This window comes from Natrix helvetica, assembly GCF_964273705.1.
Source record: "Natrix helvetica genome assembly, chromosome: 2".
Lineage (NCBI taxonomy): Eukaryota > Metazoa > Chordata > Lepidosauria > Squamata > Natricidae > Natrix > Natrix helvetica.
The window spans coordinates 218,751,605-218,768,197 of record NC_138552.1 but is presented as its reverse complement, the minus strand read 5'-3'; the positions used below and the strand labels follow the sequence as shown (position 1 = coordinate 218,768,197).

The following is a 16,593-nucleotide window of genomic DNA, read 5'->3' as shown; positions in this document are numbered from 1 at the left end:
AGAAGGGAGTGGTTTTCTCACCATCTACTGCGCATGCTGCAGATAGTGGAATTGCTGCCAAGGCCAACCATCCAGCATACCAAGCTGATGATGGGTTTTGAAGATGCAGCCCACACGACACCTGTGGGGTGTGTGGATTGGACTGGGTGATGGGGTTACTAGGGGGAGGGAGTTGGGTCACATATTGATATCTATGATTACGCGCGCTTTTCCCTCAGATCTTGCTTTGCTAGCTGCTATCTACTCATAACCAGTAAAAGTACTCTTAATTCTGAAATATGGAGTTGAGTGGTTTCTTTCTTGGTTACTGATGGAGGCTGCCCTGACACTCTGGGAGGGCGAAATAGGCCCCTTTCTGCCCTTCCAGAACTTCCAGGAGGGCCGTTTTCCCCCTCCCCAACTTCCGCATGGGCCCTGCACTTACCTCGCATCCAAAAAAGGCTGTGTGGAGACTCCTGGAAGGGGGGAGGGGAGGGCAAGGGTGGGCAGGGCCAGCCAGAGATGGGATTTGGTGATTCTCCGAACCAGCCATAACATTAGCTACGGGTTCTCCCAAAACTGGGCAAACCAGTAGCAGCCCACACCAGGAGGCATCTTACATATATTTGTCCCACTCCAATGTTATTAATAATCAAGGAAGCCCTACTTATTTATAATTTTCATATCAGTAAGTAGCAAAACATTTATGGGTAGTCAACAATTTTTTAAAAATATAGATATAAACTCAGAGGCAGATTCACAAGTTTCAGACATTTTCCCAGTGACCAAATACAGGTAGTACTTGACTTACACCAGTTTGTTTAGTGACTGCTCAAAGTTACAACGGCATTGAAAAAAGGGGCATGACCATTTTTCACAGTTACAACCTTTGCAGCATCCCCATGATCCCATGATCAAAATTCAGACGCTTGGCAACTGGTTCATGTTTATGAATGTCCCAAGGTCATCTGATCACCTTTTGCGACCTTCTGACAAGCCAAATCAATGGGGAATCCAGATTCACCTAACAACTGTGTTACTAATTTAACAACTGCAATGATTCATTTAACAACTGAGGCAAGAAAGGTTGTAAAATGGGGCAAAATTTACTTAACAAACATCTCACTTAACAATAGAAATGTTGGGCTTGATTGCGATGGTAAGTCAAGGACTACCTGTATTTCATAGTCATGACAACAAACATTTATTTATTTTCTTAGGAAAACAAATAGAGAATTCCAGTTCTCATATTTTTCTTCTACTGTTAATGCCAATAAAACAAATAATAATTATCAAAGAAAAGTTATGTGAATAGACTTTTTAACTTGTGCTTGCTCAGCTCAAACTAGCGAGGCACCATTATCTCTTCATCAGAATTGCCCAGATTTCCTGGGAATATTTGAAAGTTTTTCAAAGGGTAAATTAGGCTGCAATACATGCACATGATTTCCAGAGTACTTTTTAAAGATTGTTATCAATTTTGCAGCTAAGTGGTCTTCTATTTTTCCAGGATTTACTCCAATGAGTTTCAACATTCAATCCTATGCTTGGACAAATTACTTAGGAAATTTGTATAGAAACTAATCAGCTGGAAAAAGTCTTCAGTTTAAGGTTTCCTGATGTCAGTGCCTCACTTGCCAATAGCACACCAGACAGCAAATCCAGCAGAAGGATTTGGACACAATGAAAAATGTGTGGATGTTTGCTATTTTCAGCATAACTATTAATTTTTTCAGAGAGAAAAGGGAAAAGATAAATCAGTCATAATGGACTGCAGTGTTATCATTTCTAGCACAGATGGTTAAGGAGAAGTACAGTAAAATAAATAAATTTGGGTTTTTGCTATGGATATTAATCTAAAATTTACTCTAAAGCAGTTTTCCACAAGTGACAGGAATGCAAGTCTTAGATTTGCTGCATGGTAATTATGGAAGTTATAGCCTTAACAAAACTGTTTGGCAGTTGATTGAAGAAGACAGTTCTTCAGATTAAACTCTGTAACTACTTATACATTGGTGAATTAGTAAAAATACAATCCATTGGTATGTTCTATTGTGCAAGCCAATTTCAAATCTCTAGGACTTGCACATATATTCCAATAAAGATTGCCTGTAAACTTTTTCCCCACTGGATTGTGCTCCCAAACAGTTATCATTATCAAATGCTTAGCATTTAAACAAAACCTGTACACTATTCAAAACAGATCACCTCCATTAACACTCAAAAAATGGGTCAGAATTAACCTTCTATGACAGAAGGGAAATTCAAGGTGAATGTTCTACTTTGCTTTGAAGCAATTTATGGCAAAAGCAAGATCTTATTTCCCAGCTCAGATTCTTATATACACACTGCACTAACAGAGTAGCACAATTGGAAGGGACCTTGGAGGTCTTCTAGTCCAACCCCCTGCTAATGCAGGAAACCCTATACCATTTCAGTTAAATGTTTGCCCAATCTCTTCTTTAAAATTTCCAGTGTTGGAGCATCCATAACATCTCGAGGCAATTTGTTCCACTGATTAATTCCTCTGTCAGGAAATTTCTCCTCAGTTCTAAGTTGCTCCTCTCCTTGATTAGTTCCACCCATTGCTTCTTGTTCTACCCCAGGTGCTTTGGAGAATAGTTTGACTCCCTCTTCTTTGTGGCAGCCTCAGATATTGGAACGCTGCTGTCATGTCACCCCCTAGTCCTTCTGTTCATTAAACCAGACATACCCAGTTCCTGAAACCGTTCTTCATATGTTTTATCCTCCAGTCCCCAAATCAACTTTGTTGCTCTTCTCTGCACTCTTTCTAGAGTCTCAACCCCTTTTTTACCTAGTGGCAACCAAAACTGGATGCAGTATTCCAAGTGTGGCCTTACCAAGACATTATAAAGTGGTATTAATACTAACCCTGAATGTATTTGCATTTAAGTGCAGATCAGCACACACAAACCTATATAGTGTCCCACTATTTTCAACCATAGACAGACTTAAAATCCTAAGTTCATAAACTCCAACATAATTGTGTGAAAAGGCATCAGGTTCTTGCACACTTACTTATGAACTCCCTCATACAATGTCATTTGAACGTAGACTCTGAATTTGTCCAAGAAGCTGCTAACGGAAGGATGCTGTGAAGGAAGTTGAAAATTCAGCAAACTTTTCTCTTTATGCAGCTCCTCAAGTCTTCTTCTAAATTTATCAGCTAGGAAAACAAGGAGAATAGCATTATCAAATGCTATATAGTATGTTACAATTTGTCTGAAATCAAATAACAAAGTGATATTAGATATGCAGAAAATATTTATTCGTACAATATTTTAACTGATTTTATTTTTTTAAATGGGTGTCACTTTTAAAAACAGAGCTGAAAAATATCTGTTGACAGACCTGACAGTCTAGACTTAATGTTATTTAATTTTCTGATTCAAGCAATCAGCTTCAGTCTAATCCTTTCAACTATAGTATCACATGACTCATCATATCTTTCTATGGTGAAATTTGAAAAGCACATCATCATTGATTCAATATTATTACTAGCATATGTTCTTGAAAATAAAGATTTGTTGAAAAAAATATTACCGTTGAAAACCAGTAATTCCATATATATGTAGGCCTAAAGTACATTTTTAGTATTTTTGCCATAAATTTTGCCATGGATATCAACTTAAACAGTCCTCTTTCTCCCTACTTATCTTTTTTTCCAATTGTCTAGGTCCTCCTTTGCCTACACAGACATCTGATCAACCTAATCATACCTTCATAATCACTTCACTCGTGACAGTTTTTCAGTGCAAAATTCTTAGGTCAAATGTATTATGATGAAAATTACACAACAGCCATAGGAAAGGGGACAGATTCTTCCTAAGGTGTCCAGAACAGTCCAGCGGGAGGGAGAGGAAGGCTGCTTTTGGACATCACACTTCAAGTCTCTAAAACCTGAACACAACACAACCTTCAGGCCAGGCCAGAGGTGGGTTGCTACCGGTTTGCACTGGTTCAGGTGAACCAGTAGTGGAAATTGCGACTGGGTGGCCAAACTAGTAGGGCGGCAGGCTCGCCATGCCTCGAACCAGTTCCCTGGTCGCCGCGGCATATTTTTTTGACATTTTTAATATTCTGGGCATGCACAGACCTATTTACAGGCAACTGCGCACACATGCGCACTGAACCAACAGTAACGCCAGCAGAAACCCACACCTGGGCCAGGCATAGAGGAAAGATAGAACCACAAGTCCAGCAAAGACTCTGCATCATACTTCTTTTTTTGCAGAGTGTAAGATGAGAAATAGAATGTTAAGACTTTTCATTTTCTGCCCTTCCATTGTCCAAGATTTCCCCAAACAACAACCAGCAATTGTGATCTGTGGTCTTGTTATTTTCAGAATTTTGCATCAGCAGGCCAACATTCTCCTAATTTGGTGCTTTTAAGAAGGGTGGGACTAGAAGCCCCATGATGGTCATTCTGGCTTGGGAATATAGGCTCAATATATAGAGACCATAATAGATTGAGGAAGGCTCAATCTAGAATAGATTTAAAAAATCTATTCTATTTACTACTGTAAAGTTTCAAAAGTTCAATTAATTCTGTAACTGCATTCAGCAGCTACCAAAACTCATTTGAACTGTTTTCATCACTAATCTCATCACATACTCTAAGCAGGTTATTTTTAAAGTCTTCTCTAAAATTCTTATAATTTAGATTATCACTTACACTGAACTTACTTTTGAGGACCTTTAAGAGCCTGAACAAAGGGCAAACCTGAAAACAATTATTACTTCCTCATCGAATTAAAAAAGACATATATTTTCATTAATAACTTACAATTTAGAAAGTGACATTTTCTTCTTTTATAGAAGTATTATAATTTTATAGAGAACATTTAAATATGTGCTCTTCAAAGTAAAATTCAATACTTGTTTTGTCTGAGTGACAAAAAAAGTCCTCAATGCTTTCATCACTTACAAGCACAATTATTGTTTTTCATTCTGTTTAATATATGCTTATCTCTCAGCTGTGCAAATACACTCAGATCTACTGTTATTATTAAATTTTAGAAGGAACATCTGCCCAGGTGCTAAGGAGAAATGAAAATATAATATGAAATAAGGTTTATCCAAACAGAAAATCATAGGCTTGCGAACATTTTCATTAGCGACAAGAAATATCTCCAAGAAATTGAAAATAATTAGAATTAACAGATTCAGTTACAGAAATTTGATGAACACTAGTTGGTAGCAAAGTGTTTTCTATTATCTTTACTGCTATCTAGTCGTCACTGCAATTTTTGTAAGTCTGATCTGTTAGACTAGAGAAAACATTAAAAGAATACAACAGTTTTCAGAAAGATAACTATAGAAAACTCATAAGAAATTTTCATTTTCCAGAGCAAAAGTGTGGTTGGAGGGACCTACACATTTTATTATGAACACTCTCCCCCATCAACAATATTTCCTCCAGAAAACAAATGGTGTTGAAGTCTTAGCCTGGAAAAACCAATCAATAATTCAGAAAAAAAAGCCACATAAAAGGTAAAAAGAGGAATCCTGGGAGGGGTGGGGCGAGGTGGGAAGAGGGGGGTGGGCAGGGCCAGTGGGATTTGAAGGTTTTCTGAACCAGCCACAACATTAGCTACAGGTTCTCCCGGGTGAACCCTAGCAGCCTACCCCACCCCTGCTTGTACTGGCCCATAAAGCAATATCCGTTTACCATAGATTCAGAAAAATGGACTGTGGATGTGACTCATCTCGGTGGTGGGAGTCAAATAATTTAACAACCGGTTCTCTGCCCTAATGATTTCTTCCAACAACCAGTTGACCAAAATGCTCAGAAGGTTAACAACCTGTTCTCCCGAAGTGGTGCAAACTGGATGAATCCCACCACTGACTCACCTCCACTAGCATCCTGAACAAAACAGATACCGTCAGTTATACTGGCAACCAGTTACTGAGCTTCAGTTTAAAAACAGAGTTAAGTTACTAACTAAAATAAAATGTTTTCAACTGATGTATCCAGTGTCACCTCTGTGCCATCAACCATCTTATCATGACCAATACATGAAAAGACTGCCATTTCAAAAAAAAAAAAAAAAAAAAGAAAGCATCCTTCGAAGCATCTGTCAGATTATTGCTCCATCGTACCTGTCAAATGTGCCTTCTTTTTGTGCTCCAGGACAAGATGACACATTATGTAAAGGTCAAATGGGGGGGGGAAAGAGTCCCTTCCACAATGCCATCCTCCTCCCTTGCTAAGGGTTGTTCCGCCCAATAACTGTTGCTAACAAAAACAAAAGTTTATAGGGCTAGGAAATTATGCACCATTTTTTGCTTCATCTAATTTTTTTTCAGAACCAATCAACATTCCAATCCAGATTTCTTTTCCATATTTTTTAAAATACCATGGTTTATTTTCCTTTCTTTTATATTTAATATTTTATATTAGCAATATTATATTAATATAAAATTATTACTTTATAATGAAATTAAATATTTATTTTATATTTAAAACCATGTGATGATAAGGGCAATGAACATGTTTTTATTATTTTTAAATTACCCTACCAAAGATTAGTGTTTATTTCCAAATAAAAATATGTATAATTCTCCTATTCAAGATAGAGATTGAACTGAATTCAGTGAAGAAAACTACACATTTCAAATGCTTCTTGTTTTAAGAGACGGAAAATCTTTTTCATTTGATGTATGATCTTACTAATACGTAGAAGTAATTCTGAGCTTTAAAAAATGTTGGAGAGAAAACAAATTGTAATGTTATGCTTCATAATTGAGGTTAATATCCATGATCCCATAAATCCCATATATAAAATTACCACTCTGCACTACTATATCTGCCCATCCATATCCTTGTTTTCCTATGGTTTAATCAAACAGACAAGAGATTGCATATATCAATAAACAGGGATATTTCCCATAAGTCATCAACATACAAAAGCAATACTGTGTCATCGACATATATCATTATAGGAGGTTTTCTTACATCTTCAAAGAATACTATTTACAGTTTGCTGTTAAATGGAAACTGATGTAAGGATCTGATGCATTTTCTATCCTCTGAAAGAGCTATGATTAGACAGCTAAGTATCACACGTGCAGCTCCAGCACCAACCAAATTAAAACCATTTTCCCCTCTGATTTATCAAGGTGAAAGGATGGCATTTTGCTGAGAAATTTGCTGATTTTATGAGTTCTCTTATAATTGCATTTGCAAAATTTCTCAATACCTCTGAAATAATATCATTATTCTTTATGCTGGAGCCATAATCAAAATTTCTCTGTGGACATGATTAAATAAAACACCTTTTCCAATAAAGAAAATGTCCCTGGAGGAAACATTTTCAAAGTTAAACATTCTGATAATGTTTAATAATTAGGTATTCTAGTTTAAGATTTTATGGTGCTGAGCACACCAAATTTTAAGTGGATTCAAGTAGTTCAGGTGTCCAGAACCTATTAAAAGTTAGGAAGATACCAATAGCTATTTCCACACATTTTTTTCTTTTTTAAAAACAAACTTTACAGAGTTCTGTGTGAAGTTTGTTTTTTTAAAAGAAAAAAATCTTCCTTTTTTTAATTATACCATTTTATTCATTACAGTGAGTTTTAATAAATTCATACTCATTGTTAAGGTTATTTGTACAGAATTCTTTATTTCTTTAAAATAAAATACGCCATCGGGATGCAGATATTTTTCGATTCATACAATTGCATCATCATAGCCTAAGATTAGATTGGGATAAAAGAAATCCTTGCTGCTTTCTAAGACTGGTTGTTTGCTTGCAGATGTTTCATTACTTGGCCAGGTAACATTATCAGTTCAACCCTGAGCTATACATCACTTGAATAAGAATATGCATTTAAGCCAGAAGAAGATCGAAAGACTGTAAACTCCACATCATATTACGGATCGTTCTGTATCCAGGCTGAACCAGAAGTAAGATTTCAGTGGTTAACATTTCAGGAAAAAACAATGCTAGCAATCAAGCTAGCTTATTTATACGATAGCCTGCATGAAGCTTAGCAGTGGGAATTTCAATCTAAATTCTTTCAAGCTGTGAGCTGACATCTCTAAATTATAAAGTATAAATATCAAAAGTAGTAAAACTGGTAAAAGAATCCTAGCAATTTGCAGGGGACAATAGCCAACTTTGTAAGGCACAGCAATTACATTTCTGCAGTAGTATGATCCGAAAAACAACTAAAATAAATCATTTTAGTATTCTATTGCTACCTGGATTAGCTTCTGTATGATCTCAAAGGCAACCAGGGACATCTGCAGGAGAGTCAAAAAACACAATCAATGCTTCATTTTTATTTTTAGGATTGTAAAGTCAGGGATGTCTTTCCTTTTTTCACCCATTTATATCCTCTGAAGAGTACAATATGACAGTGTTTCTGGAATCTTCCTTCTCAAAACTGCATCCCACCCACTGCATTCAGCTACTGAGTGATATGATCAGAAATGTGATTAATGGACCTGAACCATCAGTTTTTCTTCCAATAGAACTTTAGAACATCAGCATAAATAGAAAACCCTCAAATACATTTTCAAAATGTATCCATTATTTAGACACCCGTTAGTTTATATATAGAAATTGGAAATTATGCCCAAAGTTCATATATTCAGAAATATACTGTAGACCAGTGTTTCTCAAACTTGGTGACTTTAAGTCCTGTGGACTTCAACTCCCAGAATCCCCCAGCCAGCATAGCTGGCTGGGGAATTCTGGGAGTTGAAGTCCACAGGACTTAAAGTCACCAAGTTTGAGAAACACTGCTGTAGACACTTGTAACTGGAGACTCTGTTTCCCTCAAAATCACTACGTTATGAGCTATATATATAAAGAATACAGAGAAAAAATATTTAGCAGCAGGTGAAATAAACCAATGGTGTAAATAATTTACACAACCAAGACAATGTTTACTTCCTATAACATACTAGGAGGGTTTTTTTTTAATTTCCCAAGTTTTTGGAAGACAAAAATGTGGTCCTGAAATAACTGGAGAAAGATCCATTAAGAGGTGGATAAGCCAAGGCATTGTAACATATAGCCAAACCTACTGAGCTATAGTGGCGCAGTGGTTAAAAGGCAGTATTGTGGGCTAATTCTGCTGACTGCCAGGGGTTTGATCCTCACTGGCTCAAGGTTGAGTCAGCCTTCCAGCCTTCCAAGGTTGGTAAAATGAGGACCCAGATTGTTGGGGGCGATATGCTGAGCTTTGAAAGGCTAAAGTACTGTGAAGTGGTATAGAAGTCTAAGCATTATTGCTAACCGCTCCTTAAATCAGATAATAAGTGCTGCAATCAGTTATGTGGGTTACCTCAGAGGACTATCATTACTATAGAGGGATTCAAGAAATGAATGTGTTGCTGGAGTTATCCTTCATTTTTAGAGATCTTGTACAACAAATAATAGCCTACAGAAGCAACAGCAGCAAATGTAGAAGACCACTTGCTCTTTGACTACTGCTAGTTTTGCATATAATGCTAAACCACAATATAATACATTTGGTTTTGCTTTAAATGATTTTTGAACCCAATCTCTGTGGTTTGCAAGCTGTAATTCACGAATTAGGGCAATATGTGGCACTGATCAAATTTAGTTAAGAAATTGTGGTTCATCACAGTACCTGAACCAACTATCAGGCTTCTGACCTCTCCTTATTTATTTGTTTAGCATATGGCATATCATACATAGACTAGCAATATATATTAACATTTCTTTTTTTTCCTAATTTTTTTCTATATATAGCTTCTTCCTGACAAGCAGACCTGCCATTTGTTCTTACCTCAAAACCAAGCAGCAGTGCAGCATATAAATTATAACCCTTTTGTTTTTACATATTGCCAGACATTAACCACTAGACTTTTGCAAGGCTGATATTGTTGTTCATTCATCCACATTCTCTTTCCCTCTTTCTCTCTCTACAATTTAAAGATTGTACTTTTGTCCCTTATGGCACAAAAATTCCTATCATTAGAGTATTGCTGAAGCATTTCATAATTTCATTTGACTGTTAAAAAATTTTTTTGATCATCACAAAGAATTTTCCAGTTAGAACTATCTAGGCTACAAATAAGCGTTGTTCAATTAGTTTTATTTGAAAAAAGAAAGTGGGGGAAGGAAGAGTCAAGAAACTATAAATAATAGTGCTATGCAAAACCCTGAAAATTTGGCTCAGATTTCTGCAAGCATACATTGTTTCGTATAATTCCCACTTCATGAAGTAAATACAAAGCCATGCTTTCTTGCAACTGTAATCAATGCTTTTTAACTATGATTATTTCTGCTGTAAAATTTAACAAATATCCCAGACTTAAATAATAGCTCTTTAAGTTCCATTTATTTCAGAATCCAAATGAAAAGAAAACGTCAAATGTGCATGCCCTCTAAAAGCATAAGCTTTCATGAGTTGATATAAAAATGCAAGCTACCTTTTCCAGGCACCTTCCACAGAAATTTCTGCTTTAAAAAAATCTAAGTGGTGACTTTAACCTTGGAGCTGTCAAATTCTGTCATGAATAATGAACCATGACAACATTCCAACATCCTTGGACAACAGGAAAAAAAATCCTCTAAGCTAAGCAAGGCAAAATGTTGTTACTACTTTCCAATAGAATTTTACTTGCCAAGAAAATGTATGAAATGTATTGTATTAAAAATTGAAGGAGCAGGAAAATCAATTTCTCCATATGCTATGAATTCCATATACTAGAGCAAGAAAATACATGCATATGAAAAAAAAATCAACTATATTCCAAAGAAGCAAAGCTCAGGGAAAAGATTGAAACTGTTACACCAATTTTTGTTGAGTTCATGGGTACCGTTCAGCATGATAATGTGAAATTCATTTCAATTAAGCCATGTGTTGACTGAAAAAAGAAGATATATGCATACAAATGAACATGTGCATAAGCGCGCAAGCACACACACACACATTATTAAATTTATATGCCACTCATTTCATGATTTGAGAAGATTTTGAATGGCTTTAATATAATCAAATAAAGTATTAGCAATGTCTAATCAGGCAATCTATTCATTAAAATATTTTGGATGCGCTAATTATATACCTTCTTTTAACTGTCATAAATATTCATGAAGGTAGGTTAATTCAATCTCTAAGTAATATAAATGTCAGGTTCCAAAGGGATAATGAAACCAGCCAAACACAGAAACGGTTTGAAATGCAGTTTGTATTCTTCCTTCGGCACAAACTGACCAACAAAGCAAGAAGGCAATGAATAAATTGTCAGAGCTGCCACCATGTGCTTCCCACCACCTTTTATAGCTACATTGGTAATTAAGATAAGCCGCACCCCGCGCCTGCGCACACCCATCACCTTGTGACCCAGAGCGAAACCACCCAACCATCCAACCAATTGATCATGAATTGTTGGCATGAATTTCTAAAATTTGTGTAGGTGGGACGGTGAGTCTTGGCAGCTGGCCCAGTCTTCTCCCCTGAATGGCAGCTTCAGGCCTCGGAGCTGACAATAAACACTCTTAGGAAGTTCAGGATAAAATAGATTTCCTAAGAAATTAAATTATCCAATGATAGCATACCATTATCCAAAGTGTGTATCAGTATATTGTTGCAATATGTGGGCAACAATATCTTAGGTGGCAATGTAGTACGTATGGTAGAAATCTTAAATCTTAGTTTGCACAGAATACCTTGATTTTGTTTGGGGTAAAAAGGGGCCCTGATTGTTTTTGTGGCATTCTCTGAAGTGTTCCAAAATGGTCTTTTCCATTGGCAGGGATTATAACCTCTAAGATTGATAACCTTTTTTTTAAATCTTCCTCAAACAAGGTATGAAAGCCTCAACCAACCAAAAAGATTATGGATATCTGATGAAAATTGAGGCAGGTGGAGAATTACAACTTGGACGAGAAAAGGATTGAGTGCTAAGAAGCATGAATTACCAAAAGGAAAGGAAATGGTTATGTTTTATGTTTATGAAACTAAGAAAAAGAGGAAGAATATAACAGAACTGAAGGGAAGTAGTCTGATCTCATAGAATATGTATATGAATGTGCTAGAAAATAAAAGTATCATAAAAAGGTTGAAACATAGGCCAAACAGTAAGAATCTGTACCAACTAGATTATTGTTAGAGCAAAGGAAAGTAGAAATCTATAGGGTGATAATAGTTGCAGGTTATACACCTGTGAACCAGGATAATGGAAAACCAGTGATGAATTTGGGAAGAAAATGCAATGTTCAGAATGAATACAATTCAGTGAGAAAATTATTCTTTGGGTGACAAGAATAGGAGGGTGGAACAAATGAATGTAGAAGGTATGTTTTTAGGTTATTTAGAAATCTTAGGAGTACTGTAAGTATGCTGACTATCTGGAGAGTATATGCTCAGAAAAAGACCCATTTGTTTTGCATATATGAGTTAAGCCTCAGCCTATTCATAATCAATTCGTGTAAATGAAAAGGCAATGCATAGAAAGGAATGGTTTGTTTCAATTTTATAATGAAAGAAAAGACGTATACAGGAGTGCTGAATAAATGGATCTTGGGAGGGGGAGGGGGAGAAGAGGAGGAGGAGGAGGGGGAGTGGAGGAAGAAATTGTTGCTTGGAATTATTTTACAGAGTGTCACAAAAGGTACTAAAGGGGAGGATGAAAAGAATGAAATTGTAAATTAAAAGAGGATATGCAATATATGAGGTGTGGGTGGGGTGTGGGTGTGGGTGTGGGTGTGTGTTGCTGCCAAAGTTGAGGATGAAAATAAAATACTGCATTATGTGCATCGATAGAAAATATGTCCAAAAGTACCGTATGTCAAAGAAAGCATATATTAAGCTTAAAATAGAGAAAATACAGAGCAGATTTTCATGGAAGTAAAACAAAATGTAATGGACATGGGTAAAAAGGCTAATCAAAGAGCACCAGCAAAGTGAACAGAGATAAAAATAACAATGATGAAATTGTAAGGATTTTTTTGGAAATGTTTGTGTTTTCTTCAAACCCTTAATAATCTGAAATTAAACTTTCTAAATGGTTCTATGCTTGCTGATTATCCAGCAGAATTTTCTTATTGATCCCTCCCTAATTGATTACGGTATATAACAATTTTGGAAAAAAAAAAAAAGCAAAAACCTTTCATTCAGAATATTTCTGTAGCTAGTATAAAGTATATAAGTATAGTATAGCTGGTGGTGAATGCTTTCCAGCAGTTTTATTTATTCAAGTTCCTAATGTACTATATTTCTTGATTTGTCCCCTATTGTTTTGGAGGAAAATGACCTTTGCCCTATCCAATGAAATGGGCACCCCAACTGGGAGAAATGATTTCTAACATTTTAAAATCTGATCCAGCTCAGTTGTCACCTGCTCTCGGGAGCCAATTTCAAGCCATCATCTAACGCAAGCCAGCTCCTTTAGCCTGCTGTCATAGCAGCCATAGCCCTAAAGACCAGAGATCAGATTTTTCACACAGAGAATTGGCTTGACTTAGATTGCCTCGAAGCGAAGAGACCTCTAACCAGGCTTTTTAACAAACCCATGAAAGATCCTTTTTATGTATTCTATACATGATCTGTTACTACAAAAATGGTGGTGCAAGTAACTACGTTCTAAGAAGAAAAGGGGATTATTTGGTATGGAACCAAAATGGGAGGCTAGGGAAAGATGTATTTTAAAATTTTGTAGGAAGTAATGTAGGAAGTAATATTAAAGTGTGGAATAGGAATAAATGCTGCTAAAGTTAGTGCTCAGGAAGAAGGGGAAAAAAAGGGAGTAATAAAAACTATTAAAATGTTGAAAAATGGTATGGCTGTGGCAGTTGTCGGTGTTCAACACTTAACATATAAATAAGTGATGTTCCCTTCATTGCTTGATGTATTTATACCATGTTTCCCCCAAAATAAGACAGGGTCTTATTTTCTTTTTTGACCCATGAAATATGGTCCTGGCCTTATTATAGGGGGAAGGCTTATTATTTTCTGGGGCAGGCAAGAAGTTAGGCGCGCCTTTTACCTTTTCAGCTCCATCACGTTCCTCGCCATTGTGTCCAGGGAAGCCGCTGGTAAAAAAAGAAACCCTTCTTGCGAGTTCTATCAAATTTCTTGAACTTGCGAGGTTTTTTTTTTTAACCAGGGCCTTCCCTGGACACAATGGCGAGGACTGCAATGGACCTGGAAAGGTAAGAGACGTGCCTCATGCCCAACACCGCCCCCCTTGCCCCAATGGTAAAGGCAGCCTGCTTGGTTCCCTTCCCTGCCGTCCCTTTAGCAAGGGGTGGCAGGTGGGGGGAGAAGAGAGCCTCTTACCTGTCCAGCCCCGCTGTGTTCCTTGCCCTTTCGTCCAGGGAAGCCCCTTGTAAAAAAACCTCGCAAGCTGAACTCATGAGGTTTTTTTAACAAGGGGCTTCCCTGGACGAAAGGGCAAGGAACGCAGTGGAGCTGTCAGTCTCTGGTAGCGCTAGGACACGCATCTTGCTTCTCCCCCCTTTGCTAGCCCTCGCTAAAGGGACGTTAGGGAAGGGAACCAGGCAGGCAGCCGTTACCGTTGGGGTGGGGTGGAAGGTGGCAGGCCAGCAAGACTCCACGCACCCCATTCCCTCCCATGCAAAAAGAACACCGCCCACCCCATCCCAAATGTTGACAGCTGCCTGCCTGCTTCCCTTCCTTGATGTTCCTTTAGCAAGGGGTGGCAGGTTGGAGGGGAGAAGCGAGACATATGTCCTAGCGCTACTGGAGACTGACAGCTCTCCTGCATTCCTTGCCCTTTCGTCCAGGAAAGCCTCTTGTAAAAAAAAACCTCATGAGTTCAACTTGCAAGGTTTTTTTTACAAGGGGCTTCTCTGGAAGAAAGGGCAAGGAACGCAGCAAAGCTGTCAGTTTCCGGTAGTGCTAGGACGCTCTCCTCACATTCTCTCCCCAACCTGCAACCCTCCTCTACATCGGTAAAAGTTGCTAGAAATGAGTCTTTGTGAGACTCCAAAAAATGAGAGAATGGGGGAGGGAAACGAAGGCAGAGGAAAGAGAGAGAAATTGTGGTCCGGCTGCTGGCAGAGCATACAACCATAGAGTATACGCCCAGAGCAGCCACTGCCGGAAGACTCCTACTTCTGCAGAAAAAGCCATGCTGGGATAGCAGTGGCGGTGGCGGGTGGCAGCAGCGGAGGTGCCCTGGCTCTGCAGGGAGAGCTGGGCCAGGGCATCGTGAGGATGGGAGGCTCACGATCAGGGAGCAGAGCAGTCGCCCGGCAAACCTCCTCACCAACTGGGCACAATGCCGTTCACTGATCTAGCAGTATCCCAAAAGCAACGTGACTGCCTTTGTCCCCCCCCCCGTTCCCCGCGGCTTTGTGCCTTCGGGATACTGCTAGGTTGGTGAGCGGCACTCTGCCTGGCTGGAGGGGGGTTGTGCAGGGGGCTTATTTTCAGGGGGGGCTTATATTTTTGCCCACCTGAAATATGTGGCATGGCCTTAGTTTCAGGACATATTGTGTTTTCGGGGAAATACATTAACTAAATTTATAAGAAATGCTTCTGGTGATGTTGAGGCACATTGACTAGAGACAAGGTGCGCATATTTTGTATACAGAATGTTATTAGCTACGAATGTGAATGATTTGCAAAAAATATTATATAGAAGCAGTGATAAAATAAAGAGCATGGATATTATCAAAGATGAAGGTAGTTGTTTTTGATGTGAAAAAAATAAGAATAAATTGCAAATTTTACATAAATTGTGAAATCAGAACAAATAGGTGAACTTATTCATAGAATGTTCCTAAGATAAAGAACAAATGGAAAACTATTAAGAAGTGAAAATGCTGGTAGAAAACTATTAAGCAGCATTTAATCTGATAAAGGAATGAATGTTTACCAAAGGAAGGAAAATAGCTGTGTAAGTGCTTGCTTCTGCTCATTTTGTTTAAAAAATCTGACAGATTTTCTAAATGCAGCAAGGTTATTTACTGATTTTATATAGTGAATAAGTTAGCTTTGTATTTTATATGGTGAATTGCTGTTCATTCATACATTTATTTACAGTTTTTCCTCTAAGTGTGACTTTGCTATTTTAAACAAACTTGTTAAACATTTAACAAAAAAATTAAGAAAGTTCAAACAATATAGAAAAGAATATAACATTTTAATTCTTAGTTCTGTTCTGTAAAAAAAAAAGCACTTACTCTTGAAAACAAACTGTATATTTCATAAAATGTTTTGAGAATTCTGCTCATCTAATACAGAGTACCCAAATATCCATTAGGAGAATGGAAGAAAAAGAAGTAGATTAAAGAGTTAAAAGATTGGGAGAAACTAATCACTTATTGGTAACTACCAATAAAACAATGCATAAAAATTTAGTGTCAGAATACAGACACATTTGTCAGACTTGGAGATGCAGGAAAAAATGAAGTGTCAAAGGTAATTGTGAAAATTAAACATAATTCTGCTCCAAATAGATACTTGTATTAGATAGAACCACTTTTTAAAATGAATTTACACTACAAACAGAGATTTCTTAATGCAAATGGCTGCCACTGAAAAATAGGCAAACTCAACATCCTTCCAAGGATCATGCAAGCACAACATTCTCCTAGTTGCACAAATAGGCATGGATTTAGATCTATAGACAGGAAT

General features: G+C 37.4%; 1 protein-coding gene across 2 annotated transcripts in view; it reads right to left on the bottom strand.

Annotated features, from left to right (window-relative positions):
• The window catches only part of DISC1 (DISC1 scaffold protein), a 190,458-nt gene that overhangs the window by 155,381 nt on the left and 18,484 nt on the right, over nucleotides 1-16,593 (bottom strand). For both annotated transcript variants that reach the window (XR_014174632.1, XM_081944275.1), the window contains exon 4: nucleotides 3,019-3,166. Coding sequence is in view for 1 of the 2 variants with exons in the window: in XM_081944275.1 (XP_081800401.1) it covers nucleotides 3,019-3,166 (148 nt within the window). In the remaining variant the exon portion in view is untranslated. The remainder of the gene's footprint in view (nucleotides 1-3,018; nucleotides 3,167-16,593) is intronic.